This window comes from Dermochelys coriacea, chromosome 6 (genome assembly GCF_009764565.3).
Source record: "Dermochelys coriacea isolate rDerCor1 chromosome 6, rDerCor1.pri.v4, whole genome shotgun sequence".
NCBI lineage: Eukaryota > Metazoa > Chordata > Testudines > Dermochelyidae > Dermochelys > Dermochelys coriacea.
In genome coordinates, this window is record NC_050073.1 from 30,821,880 (window position 1) to 30,846,232 (window position 24,353).

The window sequence follows — 24,353 nt, forward strand, 5'->3', positions numbered from 1 at the left end:
CGCCCGCCCCTGGAGGCGGAGGCTCCCCCGCCACAGCGCCAGCCGGGCCTGCGGCTCAGCGCTCGCGGCCTCGGTGCGCCCGTGAGGCGCGGGGCGGCGGGGCCCGCACAGCAGGGGAGAGGCTGGGAGAAGGGGACTGGAGGGTGGGACGTTTCTGGTGGGCCGTGGAGCCCCCACCTGGGAGACGCTCACGCGCCCTTTGGCCAGAGTGGGCGGGACGCACCCAAGGGGGAGGCCTGGCCGGGATTCTCCATCTCTGGTTTCTGTGGCCTTGCAGATGGGGGGTTCTGGTGTTGGGAGGCGCTGGCATTAAAGCACGTGGTGGCTGGACAGAAGCGATGGAAAAGTTGCCTGTGCTCCTCCAGCATGTGGCTCGCATTGAACTACTCCCGTGCTGCCTCGTCACCTACCTCGCTGCCCCTGCTGCATACCTGGCCTCCGCCATGCCGATGTTACCTGGGCCCCAGCCACTTCAAGCCATGCTGGCACAGCTGCTGGCAGCAGGGAAAGGATTAGGAAAGTGACTGGTTGGTATGGCTCATGGGCTGTCGTTTGTTCCCCCCTGCCCAAATAATGATGGGGTCGGGAGTTCGTGATGTAACGTATTATTTCCTTTTAGTCCTGTTGGTGTGAATTCCAGACCTTCAGCTGTTTGAAAGAGTGAAATAAATGGGAAATTTATTTCCAAAACATACCTTTCAGTGTACCACTTTCTGAGGCCCATTACCTCTGCTGTGTTGTGGCTATTTAGTGCCACATTACTGATGAATTTTGGTCATAAAGTTATTTTAGCAGGCAGTGTGAGGCTAGACAGAGTGAAGGGAGATCCTCTGGTAGAGAGAACTGGTAGGCCTGATCTTAAAATATCCCTGGTGCTGACATAAAGTTTGTGGCTGAAGCAAGAAGCATGACTGGGATGTCCCTAGGTGCTGTATTCATTCCTTGAAACCATTGTCAGCCAGTGTACATAATCAATCCAGCCTTGGGGAAGATTAAAAGCCACGTTGACACTCACTGCTGAGCTGAACTGTGTCCTCTTCAGCCACAGCAGAAGATCTGGACTTAAATGTTGGACATATGTGGAAAATCACCAAAAGACACTAGGGATTAATTTTTACTATGAGAGAAACAACAATTAGAACAGGAAATTTCAGATATATAGAAATTATAGACTATCCTAGATCTTCCATCATTATAGCCTGGAAATCTTTCACATCTGGTGTTTTTTTACTTAAAAAAGAGAAAGGAGTTGCTACCTCACTACAATATGTTCCATTAAAATTACAGAAAAGAAATCCCTGTATTCCAAATAAGATTTGGCTTGGACTTGTGACATTTTACGTATTTCCTGCAGACGGTACATACACCTCCCTCTCTCTTTTATAAGGTCAGCAAACATCTGGAGCCTAAGTGTGGGAATCCAACTCTTGTTACTTTTGAGTGAATAATACAAAGTATTACTAGATGTTCGATGGAACCAATCATTCTTATAGGAATCTCAAGGTCACTGTCATTTCTGAGACTTCCTGGAGGTGATGAACAAGGCACAGTTTGCAGTGACTGAGCACGACTATCTTCAACAGATAATAAAGTTTTGACCCTGTGACTAGCTTCAAAAAACCCCTGCACTGGGTTAAGACCTAACGAGAAGTTCCTTAAGCAACCTATGTAAAACCATCTGTTCCTTTCAGCAGAAACTGTGGTCCAGATCCTCATTCCCCTTCTAACTGCTTTCCATGCTCAGGGAGCACTCCAATGGGAACAGGAAGGGAGCAAGTCATTTCTGTCCGAGGAGTTCAAAGACTGCAATTCTGCTTGGCCTTTATATGGGATGCAGAAGGGTGGTGAATGTTTCTTTGTGCCTACCTTACTGCAGCACATTTGCATATCAGCCAGGCAGAGTCTTGTACTGAGTTAGGAGTTTAGGATTTGGCCCGAGGATTCTATCCTGTAGTTGTTCTTAGAATTCCAGCACTAGCAAAACTATTCAACAATGGTTAAAGGGAAGAGCGCTGTGAGCCTAGTAAGGATTTCACTCTTTTTTTATAATTCTCATATTCAGTCCTACCAAAATAAATAGCTTTTAATACTGCATTGGCTGGCAGGTGTCCTAACATGGATACCAGTGTAGTCTGAATATATACATAATTCATGCATTGTTATTGGAAGGATACACTTTGAAGTTTGTGATCTTATGTGGGTGGTGTAGCCTTATTCATAAAACTCCTGTGTTGCTTTATAAATATTTATATTTGAGATATCACATTTATAAGATATTGATAGATCATTTTGTAAGATGAACATCATTTTATTAAAATTGCATGTATCTTGCATTTTTGGTAAATCTTGTCAGATAGCAGAGACTTTTAAAGAAACAGTAGAACCTCAAAGTTATGAATACCTCGGGAATGGAGGTTATTCGTAACTCTGAAATATTTGTAACTCTAAACAAAACATTATGGTTGTTCTTTGAAAAGTTTACAGCTGAACAGTGCCTCTTTCTCTTTATTCTTTTAGTAGTTTACATTTAACCAATACTGTACTGTATTTGGTTTTTTCTCTGTCTCTGCTGCTGCCTGATTGTGTACTTCTCGTTCCAAATGAGGTGTGTGGTTGACTGGTCAGTTCATAACTCTGCTGTTCGTAACTCTGAGGTTCTACTGCATGCTTTTAACACTTACACTTTGATTTCACAACAGTTATATAACAGCTCATGATTGGGTGATGGAATTATGACATCATTGGTGATAACACAGCCAGTCATTAGACAGTAGATTTTTGTTAACTTTCAGACTGCAATCCTAGGACCTGATCCTTCAAATGCTTACTCATCCCAGTAATCCCACTGAAGTTATTAGTTCTGTTTTCCTGAGTAATTTTTATTCACGTTAATAAAAGCTTTCAGGATCAGGCAAATGCCTCCAAAACCAGGTGGGCTTCTTCTTACTAGACAGGCAACTATAGCTAATGTAATTACATAATATAATTACATAATTACATAATATATTTGATATATAATATTCTTTATAAACTTTTCCCTCCCTTCTCCCACATGGGCCAGATTGTGATTTCTTCACTGATGTTGAATATCATCTTATACTGAGTAGTCTTGTTGAAGCAAATGGAGTAAGGTACTACTTAATGTAACGCTGTCACATTCTGGTCCTTAGGGGGCTGTGCAATAATTTTACAATAAATAAATTATACAAATATTACAACTACTGTAATGTTTTTGTTAAGCAAATATTTTAAAGAAAAAAATTACATACAGCTCAGTAAAATGTATTCAGTTTTGAGTTCATCTTGTGGTAATTACTTGGGGGTAACTGCTATTTGTGATATGAAGTTATATCCTTATAGGAACTCTTGGATTTTTTCTCACACTTGTTTCATTAGTAATTTCTCACAAATAGAAAGAGTAAGAAAGTAAAAGAATAAAAAATGTTTAAAAAGTGGAGAGAGCAATATATAGTTTATATTATATTTTTCCCGGTGAAATCATTTGTTGAGGGTTTGGTTGCTGAGATTAGTTCACATCCTGAGCATAATGCTCATTTCCCTGTTTGCTTTGTAGTGGAAAAACCTATCTGAATTCATTTAAACAATGACCAAGAACATTTGCACACTCTACTATATTTTACATCACTATCATTCTAGTCTGTTATGGCACTTGCTGATTAATGTTTCTATCACTATTGTCATGTAGAGCTAGTCTCTCACTGCATGGAGAGCAATGAACCAGATGCTCCTGTTCTATGTGGCCACTTTGTTTCACAATGCTGGCATAATCTGTAAAACCATTTGCGGTCATTGCAGCTCCATTAAAATCAGCTCTTTAGCTGTTCTAATAAATCCCAGGGGGAAACTGCCATGCACAGAGCAAAACTAGAATTAGGGGAATGCCAGGTGTTTTAAACCATCTTTGCACCTGTCCTTTTGATTCATGCTGTGTGTGTTTTGGCTGCATCTGAGAATCAGGCCTCACATTTCTTAGATGTATTTCATATGATGAACAAAGAAGATCTTTTGTTATTTGAGTCCTGATAGTCACCCCAATATCCATGTGTGCAGAGGACTCTGCCCCCAACTCAATGTATTGTTCTCCCTTACCTGGACCCTGTGAGGGCTCTCCAGGATCTGTTCATGGAGAGGGCTGGGCTGAGATGAGGAGGATGGGCGTTGTCCCTCCCCACCTCCACCAGAAAGGTGACATAGCCAGTCCCATCCTGTCAGTAGAGGTCAGTGCTTTTGCAGAGATGGAGAACGTAGTATATATGTAATTTTGGCTGCAAAATGCTTTATTTTAGTGTTACTCTTTGTTGTTAATTATGTATTCCTAGCCTCTAGGCCTGATGGCTAAAATATACTACAGGCAGGTACCAGGTACTCTGTAATAACACATTTGCAGAATTTGGCTTTTTGCCAAACTGCTGCAGCCCCATGTTTGACATTTTGTTGTCTTCTGTCCCTGCCTCCATTCCCCCAGTGCCAAGCTATAGCTGCCTTTTTCTGTGCTGCTTTCACCACAATGGGAGCGTTTTACATAACTAGCACATTTGCCTACCCTGCTGTCCATAAAAAGGGGGGCTACAAAGCAGGACACGAGAGCTTCTGGCTGTCAGGACCACCCTTACCTGTCTTTAAGGTATGTACCAAAAGGGAGAAATGGAGCAGCCAGGGATGAGGCTATGAGCATCACGGGCACCAGGAAGAATTCCATCCTGCCTGGGTTGCAAAGTGTGGTGTGGTGTTCCAAATGGGATTGCAGATGGAGGGTTGTAGCAGCTGGAGGGGCCAAGCCATTGAGCTACAGTGTCTGGCTTGAGCTCCATCCTACCCAGGCTGTGAAGTATACAGGTCTGGATTAAGCAAGGTTGCCACCTCAGGTAGAAAAAAAAAACAGGCCAGGCCATCAAAGTAAGTTCGCAGGCAGCGTATACTGAGCACTCAGATTTTCTGGGACAACTGCCACAAAAAAGGGACAATCCTGGGAAAACCTAAACCGATGGCAACCCTAGGGTTAAGGCAATCTAGGGCTCTAGGAACAAGATGACACAGGGCCTCCTTTGGCTCCCCGCCCTGCAGCCCTGCCCCTGCATTATATCCTCACGCACCATACGATGTGCTGGTGTTAAGGCCCTGCCTTCCCTTACAAAGAGGCAGGGACAGTGGTGTGGGGTTCCCCTCGGTACTTAATCCAGGAGTCAAGCTGTATCTGCTTGGGTGAGTCAGGTTGTTTGCACTATTTTGTTCCTGCCACACACATTGCCCTCTGCTGAGGTGGTGGTGGTGGACTTCCCAGATCAGTGGGTTTTGGAGTTAACACCTCCTGGAGATGAATGGGGCATGCCACCTCTCTCAGATCTATTGCTTCAAACTCTCCACAGACTCAGGCCAGTATTGCTTTATTAGTTACACTTGGAAAAAAAAAAGGAGTACTTGTGGCACCTTAGAGACTAACAAATTTATTAGAGCATAAGCTTTCGTGAGCTACAGCTCACTTCATCGTAGCTCATGAAAGCTTATGCTCTAATAAATTTGTTAGTCTCTAAGGTGCCACAAGTACTCCTTTTCTTTTTGCGAATACAGACTAACACGGCTGCTACTCTGAAACTAGTTACACTTGGGTCACACTGTCAGTTTTCTTCACAACCATGAGGGCTAGAAACATAATGTTCTTAAAATGAAAGTGGAGAATCTGACGTACTCATGTGACCCCAGAAATTGAGGACATGAGACTGGAATTCAGGAATGTATTCTGAAAAAAATAACAACCTAATTAGCACACTCAGACTTGACTGTTCCCTGCTGCAAAATAAAGAGTACCTGCCACAGAATTTGGTTCTTTTTCACAGAGAACTCATCCCCATTAAAATCATGGAATAAGTCACCACTCACGTTAGAATCGGGAATAAATGTAATTACAAATGTGGGTGAAATTCATGCTTGGGCCAAGAGCCAGCATAAAACCTATGTGCCACTTAAACTTGAATGGCTTAAGTGGAATTTAAGTAGTGCGTAGCCCTTGTGCTGGCACTGTATGTGGGCAAATTTCACCTATGAGTGAATAATGATAGTATTGCTTTAAAAGCTTCTATAACTGTATAGATGCTTATCTAAGCACATTTAGCTACAAAGTGAGTGAGCTCAGGAAGATGGTGAGCCTGCCCAGAGTCTCACATGACATGGGCCTGAACTTCCTAAGTGACTTTGACTCCTCAATGGCGCTTGTGCTTGCTCAGCACCTCACAGGATAAGGCCCCCTGTGATGAACACAAATTAAATCCTTCAGAAATGAAGAGGATATCCTGAATGGCAGCAGTGTTTTTAGGCATTACCACTCCCTTACCGAACTAAGTCAGTCATATCCTGTGGCTTTCAAAGAGAGGTGTTCTTACGTCTTTTATTTCAACAGGTTTCCATCTTGGCCAACTCACTGGGGATTGAACTGTGGGACATCAAAAGCTGAAAGCATGCTCTAAAGCTGTAACAGATTAATCTTTTTTGGCTTGGGCACAGAGGGGAGACACTTGACACTCACTAGTGGGTTACATTAGTTCATATTTTAAATGCTGTTCTCTTTTAAAAGTTAATTTCATATCCTATCTTTCATTCTGTTAACAACCTGGAATACCAGGAGGACTCGTGTTATTTCCTTTCAGACAACGAGATGCTTATTTGGGTACTGGTTAGAGCAACTCTGTGCTAAAATGGCTGCCATAGCAGAAGATATTTTGCGATATGTCTTTCAAACTAATCTGCCTACTGAAGGGCATTTTTAACAGCAAATGTTATCCAAAATGTTTGTTAATGGAGATATGTAGTACATTTGCTATTGAGACTGCAAATTCATGTTTAGATTATGCAACTATTATGAAATTAACATAACACCAGCCATGTGTTTCTGTCTCTTTGCAAAGTATAATATTGAAGTAATGTGTACTGTTTGGATTTTCCTGGGAGGTAGTTTTCATGAGACTAATAAATAAAACAGATGTAACAAATAAATATATCTACTGTACTTTATTTTCTTATTAAATGCTGTAAACTTCCCACGCCACTGGGTATCCTTTTCTTTTGAAAACACATTGAAATAGACATCAGAGACCTTTATGATACAGATTGTGATACAGTTTTAAAGGTGTTTTTTCTGTCAGTTTTCTGAAGAAGAATGATGCAGTCTTGAGTTTAATAAATAAAATTGTAAATTATGATACAGTGATATACCCAAGAAAATACTTCATTGTTGATTACATTATACTCAGTATAAATATCTTACTTATCTTTATAGTAAATCTAAAAGTACCCTTGTTTGGGAACTTACAGGCTAAGGGGCTGATCCTGCAACCCTTACCTGAGTAATCCCCACTCATGCCAGCAGTCCTTTTGAACTCAATGCCTGAATACGAATTGTCTGAATGTGTAAGGGTTGCAGGATCAGGTATTAATTGTGGATGCTATTACATTAGCAGACAACCTACAGGATAGAAAGAAACATGCATTTTATTTTAGATGTGTTGATCTGAATTTTATGCAAACAATTATACACTGTATCTCAATCAACAAGGCATTCTTAGACTTAGTTACTTCTTGTTAAGATGGAAAATGTTGAGTTGTGAGATGATTGTTTGTTTGTTTTTTTAATATTAATATGAATAAGATACCATGTTTCTGCAAAAGAACATTTTATACCAAAAAGAGGAAGTGTAATTAATAGTCATACAATGCTGATTGTACAAACGTTTGAACTAAGGAATATGCATTCACCTTGCCAGTATTTACAGTAATATAACACCCTAGCTCTTATGTAGTGCTTTTTCAAAGCACTTTACAAAGAGAGGTAGATATCATTATCCCCTTTTTAAGATGGGGAAACTGAAACGATTTATAAATGGTTTGGTAATTCTGAATTCTTCATTTTAAATCTGTCAAACTTGCTGTTATATTTATCCTTTCAAACTTCTGCTTCCACACATTTTACTGTGGCCTCAGGCTTGGTTTGAGGCTCTTCTGCCTTTTTCCCATTATTCTTTGGTTCCTTCTCAGGAGCACTGTCACTTGAGTTAGCTTCTTTGATGACTTTGGCTTCAATCCTTTCTTTTTGCGGCTCCTTGTTTGAGAATGGGAAGGTTTTCTTGTATCTTTAAATAGAAATATTAAAGCAAATTAAAACAGAAACACTACCAAGTAGCACACATATTATGAGCTCTGAATAATCACTGAATAGATGCAATACAAAGTATCTAGAATTATCAACTGATCCTGCAGGTCATACTCAAGCAGAACTCCCACTAAAGCCATGGGGATGCTGAATTAGTCCCCCTTAAGTGGTCACATGGTTTTTAGACTTAGTTCTTAAATATTTTTAAATCAGACAACATATATCAGAAGTAGCAGTACATAATAATGAAACTAGATGGAATGCAATTTCAGACATACGCAGTTTTTAGGTTGGATTTAATAATCCATTGGATTGAATGTCTGTCTAACATTTGTAAAGCTTACAAAGTGATGCAATCTTTCTGAACACAACCATAATTCAAGAATAAGAACTCTTCTATCAGGATTGGGATGGTAGAAAGGTACAAGAAGGAAAACATACTAACACTACAGCAGATACTTAAATGCAAACAGATAAGCTGACATGCAGAAATCACACATGTGGCACATGATTAATTGATTAAGCTCCTTCCTATGACATGCCATCAGCTACAACAATAAAGTTTATCTGCAGAGCTATAGATACGCACATTTCACTCTTCTTTGTCATATGTTTTAATTAAATTTGTACTGTATACAAATATGAATATTCATCAGCCGTAATCTAAGAGTAAACATTATGAAAGAAAGAACTTACTTTTTGATATAGCAGACTGCAAGAACAGCCGATGCTATAAAAAAGATGAGTGCCAGCACAAGGAGTGCGATAGGTACACCTAAAGATAAAACAATATCGATAACTGATGTGTTAATCTTGATTTTGAAAAATATTCTTAGTTCTTAAATCAGCCTTTCTGAAAATTCATGTGCCTAAGGTCAGATTCTTCTAAAGGCAGCCTTGAGTAAGTGGGCCCAACCCCCATGGAAATCTCTAGTTCAAATTCACAATGACCTAAACAGTGGCATCAATTACACTCATTTTGCACACCAGCTGAGTGCAAGTTACACTACTTTACCATTTACACCCAGTGCTTCTTCCATTAAAGTCAATGGTAGTTTTGCCCTTGAGTTCAAGGGGAACAACTTCAGGCCTGTTTTGATATTTAGACTATCATTTTTGTCACTGTTGAATATGAATTATAATCTCAAAATAATCTTTACTGTCTATTAAAGCAGCGGAATTTAGAGAAATACATCACTACAATGATTTTGTTCAGGTATATGGCATGTTCTCTTGTTCTTTAAGAAGACATCCTATGTAAATTGTATGTGATTGCATTCTAAATATAGATAGTCAAAGGAAAGCTTTTTTAAAAACCCTTCAGTTAAGCATTGTCATCAGGATTATTAAACAGGAAACAAGAGGTGAGCTGATATTCTTTCCAGGCAGATAATGAATGCTGGATGAAAATTTCAGAGTCATTACCCATGGAAACACATTTATTGTAAAACTGAAGGGCTAGGGTTTGCCAAAGATTTATATCCAGACTGCTCTGTTAGCTATTGTAATCTACACAGTCGCATACATGCATATATTATTCTGCACCATATTTTCCAAGTAGTACAGTAAAAGTTGAGGATCAGAAAGATGTAGTGATTATTGTCATGTAAGAAAATGATACAGTTTTGCTTTTTTTGTTTAACACGAGGTTTTGTGTGGGTGTTTTGATTGCTTTATCCTGGCAGGTGTGAGAACCAATTAAGTTTTTCACTTGCACCAGGCATGTAGCATATGTTGGCAAAATTCCCATTGACTTCCTCAGAAGTAGGAACAGAACTTATGTGGTAAAATTCCTCTGATTCCTATTAAAAAGCTAAGTGAGGTTATATTTAATCCTCCACAAATATACCAATTAATTTTCAAAAGAAAGGAGTTTCCTTTGTGTTACTAGTTTTGGCTTTGCAATTCCTTACATTCTTATTCTGCCCTCATACACTCATGCATAACAATCCTTGATTTTGGTTGTAGCTGTGCACACTAACCCACTCTAAAACACTATTTAATAACTAGGGTATATATAAAAAAGACATATATCCTTTACCTCCAAATACAACACTATCATTTGTAAAGGCAGCTTGGTTTCCATTAGGCACTGCCATCTCCTCTTCACTTTCCCAAGTAGTCTGTACTGTTGGTAAAATGGTTTCCGTTACACATTTTATACGAAAGGTCTTCTGACGTATTTGGGGTTTTGGTGACTCAGGAGCAGTAGGCATCTCTGTGATGCCCTGAGATGAAGCTGTTGAAGATGAGTTTATTTCTGGATCTGTTGCAGGTAACAGGGTTGTACCTGTTTCTGGTATGCATGAATCAATCCAAATATCTGCAAAGAGGGAAAGGAAGTCTAATGAGTTGCACTGGGCGCTATTGCAAAATTTTGCACATACCTAAGGCAAACCACACATTGATCTATGGTGGATATTTTCAGAAGTTTTTCTGAGGCTATGCCGTGAGGTAATCAGATGACCACTACTCATATCTGTTCATACTAGAGCGACAAGGCCAGTGAATAATAGCTTTTATTGGACCAATTTCTGTTGGTCAGAGGAGCTTTCAAAGCTTACACAGAGCTCTTCTTCAGGTCTCTGTGTAAGCTTGAAAGCTCCTCTCTCTCACCAACAGAAGTTGGTCCCATACAGATATTGTCTTGTCTCTCTAATATCTTGGGACCAACAGAACTCTGGATACAACTATTGACACTGTTTATTATTATGTATTTATTCAGAGAGGCTTAGATTTAGCATGTTTAATTTTAAGTATAAGAGTAATTCCAGATTACTCACCTCCTTAAAGTTAGGCACATGCTTAATACCTTTCTGAACAGGGAACAAAGCCCAGAAGTGTGACAAAACTCCTTTTACAATGCCATACAAAAGACAAGATCCTTGCCAGAAAGAGCTTACAATATAATTTCCTGTGTGACATATGACAAGGAAACAAAACAAAATGGAGGGAAGAACTAAGTAAGAACACAGGTTACACTGTCATGTGGTTATCCAGCATTTTGAGGTTAATTTATATCATTACAGGTGGTGCTATGAGCCTTGCCTATTATTATGGTTATCCAACACTTCCCAGTATAAGGCCCTGATTTCACCTGCTTATAACTTTGCCAAACTGTAACCATTTGGACTGAAATTTTATATGCCTGGCGTCTGCCTCAGACTGATTTTTTTTCCAGCCAAGGAAATTTAGGGCTTTCCAAGAACAAGATTAGGGAAAAATATGTTATTTTGTCCATGTCAAAACATTCAGGCAACCTTTTCTTTGAGAGGTTTTAGTGCCCCCATGCTTTAGATCAGGGACTTGAAGTTTGGCAGTGGGGTTATATTTGTATCAGGAACGTGTCTTTTTCTGTCCCCAAGAAAATCCATACAAATTTGACCAAGCTATAAACCTTTGAAATCTTCAGTTTGCACATTGTCCCAAGAGGGTTGCCAGGTGTCTGGTTTTTGACCAAAACGCCTGGTCAAAAAGGGACCCCGGTGCCTCCAGTCAACACTGCTGATCAGGCTGATAAAAGTCCAGTCGGCAGCACAGCAGGTTTAAGGCAGGCTCCCTACCTGCCGTGGTTCCGTGTAGCTCCTGGAAGCAGCGGCATGTCCCTCCTCTGGCTCCTATGCGTAGGGGCAGACAGGAGCTCTGCATGATGTCCCCGCCTCAAGTGCCGGTTCTGCAGTTCCCATTGACTGTGAACCACGGCCAATGGGAGTTGTAGGGGCGGTGCTTGTGGACTGGGCAGTGTGCAGAGCCACCTGGCTGCACCTCTGCATAGGACTGGAGACGGAACATGCCGCTGCTTCTGGGAGCTGCTTGAAGTAAGTGCCACCCAAAGCCTGCACCCCCTCCTGCGCCCCAACCCCCTGCCCCATCCCTGATCCCCCTCCCACCCTCCAAACCCCTCGATCCCAGCCCAGAGCCCCCTCCTGCACCCAGAACCCCTCATTTCCAGCCACACACTAGAGCCTGTACCCCCGCTAGAGCCCAATCCCTTCCTGCACCCCAACTCTCTGCACCAGCCCAGAGCCCCCTCCTTCACTCCAAACCCCTCATCCCCAGCCCCACACCAGAGCTTGCACCCCCAGTCGGAGCCCTCATCCCCTCACCTCCCCGCACTCCAAGCCCTGCCCCGATTCTCCTCCTGCCCTATGAACCCCTTGGTCCCAGTCTGGAGCACCGTCCTACACCCCAAAACCCTCATCCCCAGCCCCATCCCAGAGTCTGCACCCCCCAGCCAGAGCCCTCACACACCCCGCACCCCAGACCGAGCCCAGAGCCCCCTCACTCACTCCGAACCCCTTTGTCCCAGCCTAAAGCCCTCTCCTGCACCCCAAATCCTTCATCCCTGGCACCACCCCAGAGCTTGCATCCTCAGCCAGAGCCCACATCCCAACCCACTGCCCTAGCCTGGAGCCCCCGCCTGCACCCTGAACTCCTAATTTCTGGCCCTACCCCGGAGCTTTCACCCCTGCCAGCACCCCAACCCCCTGAGCCAGCCCAGTGAAAATGAGCAAGTGAGTGAGGGTGGGGAGAGTGAGTGACAGAGGGAGGAGGGATGGAGTGAATGGGGGAGGGTCCTTGGAGAAGTGCCAGGGCCTCAGAGGAGGGGTGTGGTAGGGCTGGGGCAAGGGTGTTTGGTTTTGTGCAAGTAAAAAGTTGGCAACCTTATATCCTAATGATGGTTATATAAGGACCTGATCTGCAGGGACAGCCAGTAATTTAGACAAATTGCATAAATGATGCCTGTAAAAAAACTGCACCTTTAAAATTATAAGTGAAAAACTGGAATTCTGGGTAAGGCTGGAGTGAAAATGTGACTCTAAGGAGGAATTGGTCATTGGTTCTTGCTGGTACTCTTACATAATCTGAAAACTATAATGTTATCTACATGTTAACCAGCTGAATATGTTATAGAAATAATGGGTGGAAATGACTTATGTACAGTTCTTAATATGAGTCCCAGGCGGGGAAGTCTGATGACGCATTTTCATTCACAAAGTAAGAGGATAGATGACACAGAGTTGTTCTTTTTTCACTATGGCCTTTAAGTGACTCTACACACTGCAGCTGGAAGGTCAAAATGCAGCAAAATGAGCTCTTGCCAAATACTTTTGTTGTAAGAGCTCTAGCAAGAGGCAATTTGGCCATTAACATAAATGGTGATTCTTCATTCCCTATATTTAATAAAAAATCGCTTCCTAATAGCATTCAACAGGCTTAATTTGCTCTATTAAATAATATGACAACAATGTAAAATAGTGACAATTCTCTTTTTAAACCTGCAAAAGTAAGGAATTCCAGGTTAAGATTGCCACTTTGTCTTTACACAGCTCATCTTATTATTCATAGATGTAATACAATCCAAAATACTACACAGATTAAAAAAAAGCCACATTGTAAAAGAACAGTTCAAGCATACACAGACATGATACAGCACATACAAAAGCAGTGACATCAAAAAAGGGTAGCTGTTTAAATAAGACACGATCTGAGCTAACCTCCCACAGAGTTCATAAACCCACACATGAGAGTTCTGAACTGTAGAGAAGGATCAATTTTACCCCAATCATGTCTTTTTTAACTGGACTGTATAAGTGGCTAATCCATTTCCATTTTTCCTATGGATATGTCCAAGGGGTACCTCCATCCTGGATTTTTCTCACACCACTCACACTCCAACACGGCTACTCATGAAGGTCATTAACAAATTCCTTCTGGCCATGTATAATAGCCTTCTCTCTAATGGCCTCACCCTCAGTCTTTCTGCCACCTCTGACATGAATGATCTCTCAGTCCATTGTAATAGCCTCTCCTTCCTACTTTGCCGTGACTTGCTACTCTCCTGGCTTTCCTCTTGCTTTCCAGCCACTCTTTCAGCATCTCTTTCACATGTTTGGCCACTTTCCTCCACTGAAACCCTTCAGATTTTCATACATAGTCCTCTGGTCTTCTCTCTTTAGACATTGTGAAGGATGTGGGGCTGGTCTGTAATAATTTATGAATACTGTATATGATCTGGTTACTGGGGTAGTTACTTTATTGGGTTAGTGGAATGTCTACTGCATTAATATATTGATTTAATGTAATAGCAGGGCTGTTAAGACACTAGCAGGAAGGGAACACAATGTCTTTAGATAAGTAACTTCTCAGTAAACATGGTGGATGTCATTAAGAAACAATGCTGAGGTATTATGTTGAAAGGAGCCTACATTATTTGCTCCAGCCCAAAGTTACACTCTGTTTTGCCCAGACTGAGAATGGACAGATCCAAAGGACTTGAAATGGTTAAAAAGTGAGTTGTTGGGAGAGGGGGAGCCAGTTGTTCAGGGCTGTTCCTAAAGAACAGGGTGACATTGACAACGGCCCAGCTGAGGGAGTATGAAGCAATTTAGCTTTCCAAAGATTCCAGGGGGATGGTAAGCCTTTCATAAGAGAGCTAGGCATATAGACTGTTTATTGTGTTAAAATCCTTTTTCTCTTTTGCTTTGCTGTATTTCTATGGTTAAGATTAAACATTATTTTGTTTTAAGATAGTCAGCTAGTCACTGTATTCACTATTGGCCACAAGCTCCCAAAGGGAAGAATTGCTGGGGCCAAACCAAGGAAGGGAAGAATTGTGGGACTCCACCTCATAGGAGGTAAGGACATCAGGCCTAACACTTGAAGCGTGAACTCAGAGAGACAAAGGAAGGGGTTCAGAGATGCAGGAGACCTGTAACCGTAACACTCGTATTCTCCCATAACCTCAATGACCACTTATACAATGATGGCACCCACATTTCTCACTCTACTCCTGAACTCCCTTCTTTTGTCCAGTCTCAACATGTCTATCTCATTCGATTTCTCTTGCTGGATGCTCTGTCACCATCTCATGCTCAACAAGTCAGAACAAACCTTATCTCTTTCCTCCTTATCCTTCTCTTTTACCTACCTTCTCTACTACTGTTGACAATATTATCATTCTTTCTGTTACTTAAGCCAACAATCCCTAGGCCATGTTTAACTCGACTCCCTCTTTCTCTTCTAAGATTCAGGCTCTAGCTAATCCTGATGTCTTTTTCACTATAACAACTCCAAAATCATGGGCGGCACGGGTATCGAAGGCCGGGGGAAGGCTAAGCCTCCCCAGACAACCTTGCATGGTCCCGCCCACTCTCTGCCCCCAGACCTCTTCCTGCTTCCTGGTGCTGTGCTGTGGGGGGCTCTTCCCCCCCTAGGCTGGGGCTAATGGGGGCCAGCCTGCACTCTGGTGCTTGGGGGGGACGGGGACTGTGCCACCCAACCACCCGCTGCTTCAGGGCTGGGGGAGGGGGGCTGTGCCATCTACCCACCCACCCGGCGCTCTGAGTCTGGGAGAGGGGAGTTGTGCCGCCCGCCCAGCATCTGGGGGGGCATGCCCCCCACCCAACTGCTCGGTGCTCCAGGGCTGGGGATGGTGATGGCGGCCATGTGGGGGGGAAGAGGAGGTTGGGCTCCAGCAGGAGGGGTGGGTCCTTGGGCAGAAGCAGCAGACGGGGCCAGGGGCTAGCCTCCCTGAGCCCGGGGTTCACCCATTGTCCATCTCCAAAATCCATTGTTCCTTCTCCACACAGCAACTGAGATATTACTCCATTTCCTAGTTGCTCTCCACTTTCTCATCCCTCTCATCCTAGGCCATTAAAAATGCTTCCATCAAAATCACTTGCCTTTATTGCTGTTTTTTCCACATTCTACCATTTCTTGGATCTAAAAAAGTTCAAACTTCTTCAATTTACTTTCTAGGCTCTCCAGAATTTATCTCTGCCCTCTGTCCTATCTTCAGTGGACACGTAGAACAATCAATCACTGTTTTCTTTATAACAGCTTTTAATATATTTGAAGACTTATTAGTTCCCCTCCCATCTTTTCCTCTAGCTTGGGTGGAGTCACTAATGTGACGATCTAATTTCTCCCCTTTTACAGGACAGTATGAAGTAAAATGCAAGGCTGTACAGATGGAGATTCTGGGAATATGTGACAATGATGGCGTTGGAGTTTACTAGCTTGTATGGACTTTAGCCAGAACAAATGTATTTTAATTTAGGTATTTTTAGATTTAATTTAGTTTGTTGGGTCATTTTTTATTTTTGCAGTAAAATAATATATATCACGAAACAACATTGTTGTTACTGAAGGAGTGTAAGCTAGCTATGCGTTTGAAACATTTTCATTGGCACAAGTATGACTGAGCATACTTAAGGGCTTCACATAGCTGACTCCACATAACTGAATATAATGAAGACAGCCTTATTCAAGAGCTTTAATTACAGCATCATTTTATTAATTTAGATGAACTAAATGGAACTTCTGTCCGTCTAGCACCCTGCATTTAGCAATAGCTCTTTTTTTTCCCCTGGAGGGGAAAGACACAATCCGCCATCTAAGATTAGGAAAAAAGCACAAACAACAATTTTTCTATGAAGATTTGAAATAATAAAACTAAATGTAACGACTCTAGGTCTCATGCCTACTTACCTGAAGAATTGAAGCAGAAACCATGATACTTGCGGTAGAGAGGGACTTTCCAATCTGCTACTCCAGTTTTGTTCTGACCACATTTTGGATTTGGGATAACCCGAGAAATGACAAGCCATTTATCTGCCACCCATCCAAAGCTAGAATAAAAAGTATCAGTCCCTTTAATGTTGGATGCATTCACAAGCATATTGTTGTAAGGAAATGGACCTGCTGAAAGCTGCTAGTAAATTACAGACTTCACGTACCTGCATGTTTCAAAGCCATGATTCCGGGCCTTCTCAACCTGGGTTTTGCTTGCCAGCTGTAACCCTAGCTGTCTACATGCACTTTCTGCTTCTGAGAAATTCAGTTTGTTTGGATGAGAAATTAGGGTTATGCCTGCGGTCCTGCACTCCCGAATGGTGAGATCTGTAAATTAAACATAAATATTCAAAGTTATTACATTAGAATTTATTCTTTTATTTTAAGTAAGTGCCTGTGTGTGTAGTGGAGCATATTGTTGTTCACTTTTTTAAGCTTTATGAGTATTAGGGCATTAACTCTCCCAGTGGAAGGTAACTCATCTAATTTAGCCTTTTATAAGAAAATAATCGGTTTTGTTCACCCCAACAGTCTAATAGTTCAGAGGGTAAGGATGACTCGTCACTGTGGCTAGACTATGAAAATGTACATTTTAAAAAATTAATCATAGATGGCAACTTTGAGCCTGTGCATGGGGGCAACCATCTTGCTAAAGAGGATGTGATTTGTGACATGTGCATGACAGCCCTATGGGTGGGCTAGAAACCAGTTTTTCCACCTGATTAATAATGTCTTAAAATAATAAAACTAGTGCTTACGATAAAACTCGAATGACCTCAGCATAGTGAGCTTCATACAGTGACAGGGTTACAAGGCCTGCCATGGATGTCAAACATGGTTGGAAGCATGCGGAGTTTTACCCACAAAAAGATGCCCATTAGAGGGATTTTGTAATTTTTAATTATGTCACCTCCACTCTGCTGAGTTGTAATTTTTTAGGCCATTGGGGAACTCAGATACATTTTTTTAAATAATATCAAAAGGTAACAAGGTTCAAGCATGGGCCAAATTAAGTTACTTATTATCTTTTACCAGAGGTGCTGGAACAATGTGGATAGTGGGGGGTGCTGAGAGCAATTGAATCAAACTATAAACCCTGTATATAATGGAAACCACTTTCAAGCTGGGGGTGCGACAGCACCCCCCGCACTCCTACTTGAAGCACCTACAAGTTGTGCTGGGGCAGTGCTTGGTACAGCTGAGGGGGATGGGCAAAGGTGGCTCTACCCCCACCTTTTTGTGCTCCTCCTGGGGCCAGCTAGCTGCTTCAAATTTCACCATGTTGCAACAGCCGCCAGTGGGCAGACAACAATTGCTGGAGCACAGTGGCATTTTGGCCACACCCACTACATCAAGAACTGGGAAGGGTGGCCTAAGGCTGGTTAGCTCTAAATGGGGATTCTCCTGTGCTGGCTTTAGAGCCCAAAGCAACTTTAAGGGGACAGAGAGGGAGAGGGGGCAGGATTTGGCTCTTTATCTCCATGTAACATTTCACCAGGGCCATAAGAAACAAAAAGCTCCATTTTTTTATGTACAGTAGCAGCCAAGCTAAATAAACAAAGAACAATACACTGTAGAACAAACAAGGAACATTGTAGAGACCAAACAGAATGAATATAGAGTGGCAACAAAAAAAACAATAACTGCTTCTCAGATATTCCCTCTGGACTGTACTAGCCACCACCGTTCATACATTTATGGATTAGCCATAAAAATCATGCAATAACCAGGTTGTCCATACAGCCTTGGGGGTGGGGGAGGGGGGCGACGGGGAAATGAGGTATCCATGGGAATATTTTCCTCTCTGTCTGTGCTAGATGTGATGCTTTGCAGAGAGGAACTAAGAAATATTGTAGTCCTTGGAACATAATGCCAGCCAATAGCACTGCTCAGCAGGGGTGAGAGAGGTGCTACTGGGTGGAGGGAAGGTGTGCCTAAGTACCATAGTGCTCAGCTCAGACAATGAGAGTGATCTGATTGCGAAGAAAATGTAAATTTACCTTATAGTTTCTTCTTGGTGGTCAATATATTCTCCATTTGGTCCGACTCCTCCTACTTCAGTCAGTGCCTCCAGACCTAACCCACACTATTCTAGACTGTTCTGTCTCCCCTTTTTCTTCCCAGTCATACCCAGTCGTCTCCTGGTGGGCCTCTCCATGTTCCAGCTGCAGCAATGTAGATCCCACTCTCCTCTCTGCTTCTTAGACCTAATCCATCCTCTCCTTTCCTGTCTCCAGGGCCTGCTCCACACTTTCCCTCCTTTCATACTATTTACACATGATCCTTTCTATGTTCAGGCACAGTCTCTCCTGCCCTTACCCTCCTCTGTCCCCAGTCCAGTCCATGGATTTCCTCAGCATCTATTAAAATTTGGCTGAGTAGACCTTATAAAGTGATGATGGAAGCTTATTAATGACCAGCCTTAATTTTCTAGTCCTCAGAAGGACATTGAGAAATACAATGCAGCTTTTCAGATTGAGTTGAGCTGCTGATTAAATGGAACTTCCTGACACTTGACAAGTTGGCTTGGTATTTGAAAATGCCTGACTGATGCATAATATACTCAACAAAAGAAATATTTTCATATGAGAAAAGCAGTCAACTAGATGTTCACCCGGAAGAACATCCCGGGAAGATGTTCACCCAGGAAGAAGAAAGATTCAGTATCAGAAAATGAGGGCTCAGTCGGTAAGAAGGAAAAGAAAGCAGAGTGAATTGCAGATAGAGTGCAATTTTTTAACCTGAAAAATACAAAAGAAGATAAAATGCAATGTGTACCTGAAATTAGCATTTTTGAAACAACATGGAGAAGTAAAAAGCACCTTCTTGGACAGTTATCAGCTTTAGTGTAAACTACAACTAGTTTTACAACATCAGAAAAAGATTAGAAGCAAACAGCAACTTCCCAATCATCCTACCCTTTTCATGACTTCCTAAATCATCTCTCTGAGTCCTATGATGAAGCACACTGAATTTGTGTTGGAGGCAGATTAGTCCTTTAGAAATGTATTATCCTTTGGCTCCACAAGCTGCTCTTAGCTAGCTTCTGAGCTCTTCTGTACTTGGCTGGTCTAACAGCAAAAGGATATTTTCATCTTGAATCATATGTTGTACATTTGCAGGAGAAATCTACTTCATTAGAAGAACAGTGGAATTGATTGATTGGGAGAAAAAAAATCTGAGAATAAGACAAAGATGGTGGGTGCAGAATAGAATGAAGGACTTGAGCTGTTGTAAAGTGAGGGAGACTCTTCTTCTTTCATGTGATCTAGTCTCTTTGCTGTTTTGGGAAACTGCCGCTGAGTCTCTTGTTTTTCCCCAGATCCTCAGTTCATATTGTGATGTTCTGTCCATGAGGTGCTGGATGGGTTGCTCTGTCTGCTGGTAGCAGCGAGGGACATTCTTAGGCTGCTCTGGTGAGAAGGATCTTTGCCTGCTGGGATTTTCAAGGGAGGCTAAGACGATAGGTACCCAAATCCCATTGAATTTCAACAGGAGTTGGGCATCTAATTTCTTTGGGTGCCTTTGAAAATCCCAGCCATAATTTGTTGTGTAGAACCCTTCAGTAGATAAGAACAATAAATCAGTTTGACATTGAAATCTGGTTGTTTACACAGGTAGAAAGAAAATTTCCTCTTTGCAACGTGTGACTAAATTCACTTACAGAGACTGACACGCTCACCCCTGCTGCACTGCCGCAACCTGCATGATAATAGCTATTGAGGATGTACACGCACAGGTCAACTTAGGCTGGTTTTGAAGATGGGACCTGAATCAGAGGATGTCCGAGTTTCATTTGACCCATGACAGAAAGATTGCAGCTGGCAATGACACAAGCTAGTATTTTAACTAGCTGTTAAAGGTGTGCTCCTAAAAGGATAGGTATGTGGTATTTATGACTAATACAGTGAGTTACGTAACAAGGTTCATTTAACTCAAATGTAGCTTTCTCTGTATGGCACATTCACTAGTGCTTTCTCTCATCTTCCCTAGCTCTTACTTATGGGTTAAGAGTTGTGTTGATCAAAAAAGATTTTGGTGCTTTTTGAAAAATGCATCCTAAGTGACTTAGAAGCCTAAGCCCCATTTTCAAAAGTGACACAGGTGCTTAGAAGCCTACGTTTCACTGACAGTCAATTTTGAAAATAGAACTTAAGCACTTTTGAAAATGGTACCATTATACTTTCCTTTCCCTTGTTAAAGATATATCTCATTTATAACTCATTCTGCTCTCCTCCAACTTACACATCGTGAGGGGAAATAGTCTTGCCCTTGTTCTTGGAAATAATAAGTTTAAGTGTGTTGGGTGCCTCTCTTTTATTTGATGCTGCAATACAGCAGTGTTTCATATCTTCCTGGAATTAGGCTTTGGAGCTTCTGCGTTGCAGCTCCTCCAGAGAGGTCTTTCTGACAGCTGCCATGTGAGTTGGTGGCAGTCAGACTCTTATTCCACAAACAAATTTTCTATGTGCATTTTTGTGTGTGTGGACTGGAGCCACAGAGGAAGTGAAAATGTCTGCTGGTGTTCTGAACCAGCAATTCTGTTTTTCTTTGGTGGAAAACGGGTCCTTCCTCTATCAACAGTATGAAAAAGCCTGTAATTGTTTGATCAACATCATGACACTGTGTAGTGTGACCAGCAGCATAAAATGTGGCATTGGCAGTAATTCACAAAGCTGTGGAGAAGAAACCGAAGCAGGAGCTATTGCTTCCTATGAAATAAATTACAATGCTGACTCTCCCTTCTCACAGTTTGTCAGTCTCCCAACAGTCTCCCTCAATCACTGTCCAAAGATAAGGGAGTTGATTGCTGACAAATGTGTATGTATAGTCATTTGCTTGTATATGATATTCCCATCTTCTGCTTCCATCATTTTGTCTTTTAAATTTTGAGCCCACTGGAGCCGGGATTGACTTATTTGTGGCACACATTCCCACTCCACAAGGGGTTCTCAGACTTTTTTGCACCGCAACCCCCTTCTGACACCAAAATTACTACACACCCTCAGAAGGGGGGGGCTGATGCCTGAGCCCACCTGAGTCCCACTGCCCCGGGTGGGGAGGCCAAATCCCAAGGCCTACCACTCTGGACAGGGGGGCCAAAGCTGAAGCCATGGGGGCCAAAGCTGAGCTCCGCTGCCAAGGGCTGAAGCCCTTGGGCTTTGGCTTTGGCCCTGGACTGTGGGGCTCGGGCTTCAGCCCTGGCCCCAGCAAATCTAAGTCAGCACTGGCGACCCCATTAAAATGGGGTTGCGCCCCACTTAGGGGTCCCAACCCACAGTTTGAGAACCGCTGCACTACACAATTCACCAACAACTAATCAGCAATCTCTTTGCCAGTTTTCTTGGCGTGGTTACTCCCCTCCTCCTTGAACTGCTCTCTCACCTCTAATGGCAGTCCTGCCAAGGCATGGGATCTGAGTTACCCAGGAAAGAATTTTCTGTAGTATCTGGCTGGTGAATCTTGCCCATATGCTCAGGGTTTAGCTGATCACCATATTTGGGGTCGGGAAGGAATTTTCCTCCAGGGCAGATTGGAGCGGCCCTGGAGGTTTCTCGCCTTCCTCTGTAGCATGGGGCACGGGTCACTTGAGGGAGGCTTCTTTGCTCCTTGAAGTCTTTAAAGCACGATTTGAGGACTTCAATAGCTCAGACATAGGTGAGGTTTTTCGTAGGAGTGGGTGGGTGAGATTCTGTGGCCTGCGCTATGCAGGAGGTCGGACTAGATGATCAGAATGGTCCCTTCTGACCTTAGTATCTATGAATCTATGAATCAGGGCATCAGGTGGAGGATTGGTGGAGGGGATATGCCTCCTGTTCACTATGTTGTACTTGTTTGCTAGCTGAAGAACAGACTTCAGCTTTCATGGCTTGCAAATCAAATCCCCAAATACTTTCTTAGAAGAAGCATTAACCGCATACAAATTAAATAAAAATATTTCATAAGAAAATTATATGACTATATGTTAATGGAATTATGATGCAACCATTTTGCATTGAGAGCTATGTAAGGCAGATGCTCCTTTATTAATTCCTGAAATACTGTCTTTCAAAAGTGGGAACTCCCAAGTGTTTGGGTTATTTTTTCCTTCCATTAGTAACCAGAGGCAGACTTCATTACCCAAAAGCTATACTTCAAGAATCATGCCTATGTCCCTGGGAACTTTGTGGCAGACTCATATTCACTGTTACAATATTTCAAAATCAAAACTAACAGTTTACACTTAAAATAACATATTTCTAAGGCATCCAATGACCCATTTCATGCACATCCTGCGATTAGATAACCGCTCAAAAGCTTTTGCTGTGGCATCTTTCAAAAAAATTGACATCTGGCCAGATTTTCACTTATTACTAAAAATATCATCAAAAACTTATTTGGACATTATTAAAAATGAATCAAATAATTGGACATAAATATTAAGTGAAAGATATTCACAAGCAAGAATGTTACTGAAACTATTCTCTTTTGCATTTATTTCTGAGAAATCTGTGGTTTCATATGCCTATAAATGATAGGTTACTTTAAAATATATGCACATACAGAGTTATATATACTTACAGATGTAATTATACACCTGCATATTTTATTTGCAAACACACTGATTTAACAAATATCTTTTCTGGAAAAAAAGAAAGAGAAAGATGTAAATTGGTTTTCTATCTTGAACAAATTTTTGGACATTGGGAAAAAGTTGCACACACTGAAAAATTGTAAGAAAACATACCTTTCACATTGAAAGAGCCTTGAGCTAGGAATTTCATAATCCAGATTGAGAAGAAAACCAGGGTAACTCCAGAATAAGTTCCCATTATCATTAGCACCAATAACAAATGAAAAAACTCAGGATGGGTTGTTTCCTACGTTAAAGACAATGGTGTATTGCCAGTCCCTCTGTTGTGGGTTTGAGATGGCTTTCTTGATAGCTACTTAGATGCCACTGTACTGATTCACTGAAAGAATGTCAGCAAATATTTGTTGCTCAGCTAAAAAGGCATCTACTGGTCAAGGGCAGTAGCTGGAAATACATGACGTCCCCAGAACATTTCGCAGCTGGCTGTCTGGAAAATTCAGCTAATGCTGACTCAGAAAATATACAGCTGAGGAAGGGAGATAATGCAGTGTTAGTCTGTCAGTCTTATAAACAGTTTGCAAAATATTTTTCTCTTGCTATTCCTTTTGTAACTGTTCCTGTTTAACTGAGTGTTAGCTCATCACTCATGTAGTGCATTCATTTGTTAATCAACATGTCTAACCGCTAGTACAGAGTACTGGCAATCAGCATTCTTGGGTTACGGTCCCAGCTGTGCTATAGACTTTATATGTGACTCTTGGGCAAATCACTTAACCTCTCCATGCCTAACATTTCCAATGTATAAAATGGGCATAATAATGCAGAGGTTGATTGATGCTTAGTTAAGCAAGGCATAGATTTGAGGTTGGTTTACTTTGAGCGGGGAATAAGAGAAATGTCTCTGGGCATTTTCCCTGGATTGTTCCACCAAGGCTGGTGGCGGAAATTGAACATGTTACTGAATGAAACTTTTGTCTCCCAAATGAAAATTCCCAATAAACCACCTGGCTCATGGAATGAAGGGGTCCTGCTGCCAAACCT

The 24,353-nt window shown here is 41.9% G+C and overlaps 1 protein-coding gene across 1 annotated transcript; it reads right to left on the reverse strand.

Moving 5' to 3' along the window:
• Positions 1–7,008: 7,008 nt before the first annotated feature.
• LYVE1 (lymphatic vessel endothelial hyaluronan receptor 1) lies at positions 7,009–23,890 on the reverse strand. The gene is made up of 6 exons (XM_038405583.2): positions 23,466–23,890; positions 16,903–17,065; positions 16,655–16,794; positions 10,203–10,484; positions 8,858–8,936; positions 7,009–8,141 (listed from the first exon to the last, which is right to left on the reverse strand). The coding sequence occupies exons 1-6, from the start codon at positions 23,554–23,556 to the stop codon at positions 7,955–7,957; spliced, it is 942 nt and encodes a 313-aa protein (XP_038261511.1). The 5' UTR covers positions 23,557–23,890; the 3' UTR covers positions 7,009–7,954.
• Between the last annotated feature and the right edge of the window lie 463 nt (positions 23,891–24,353).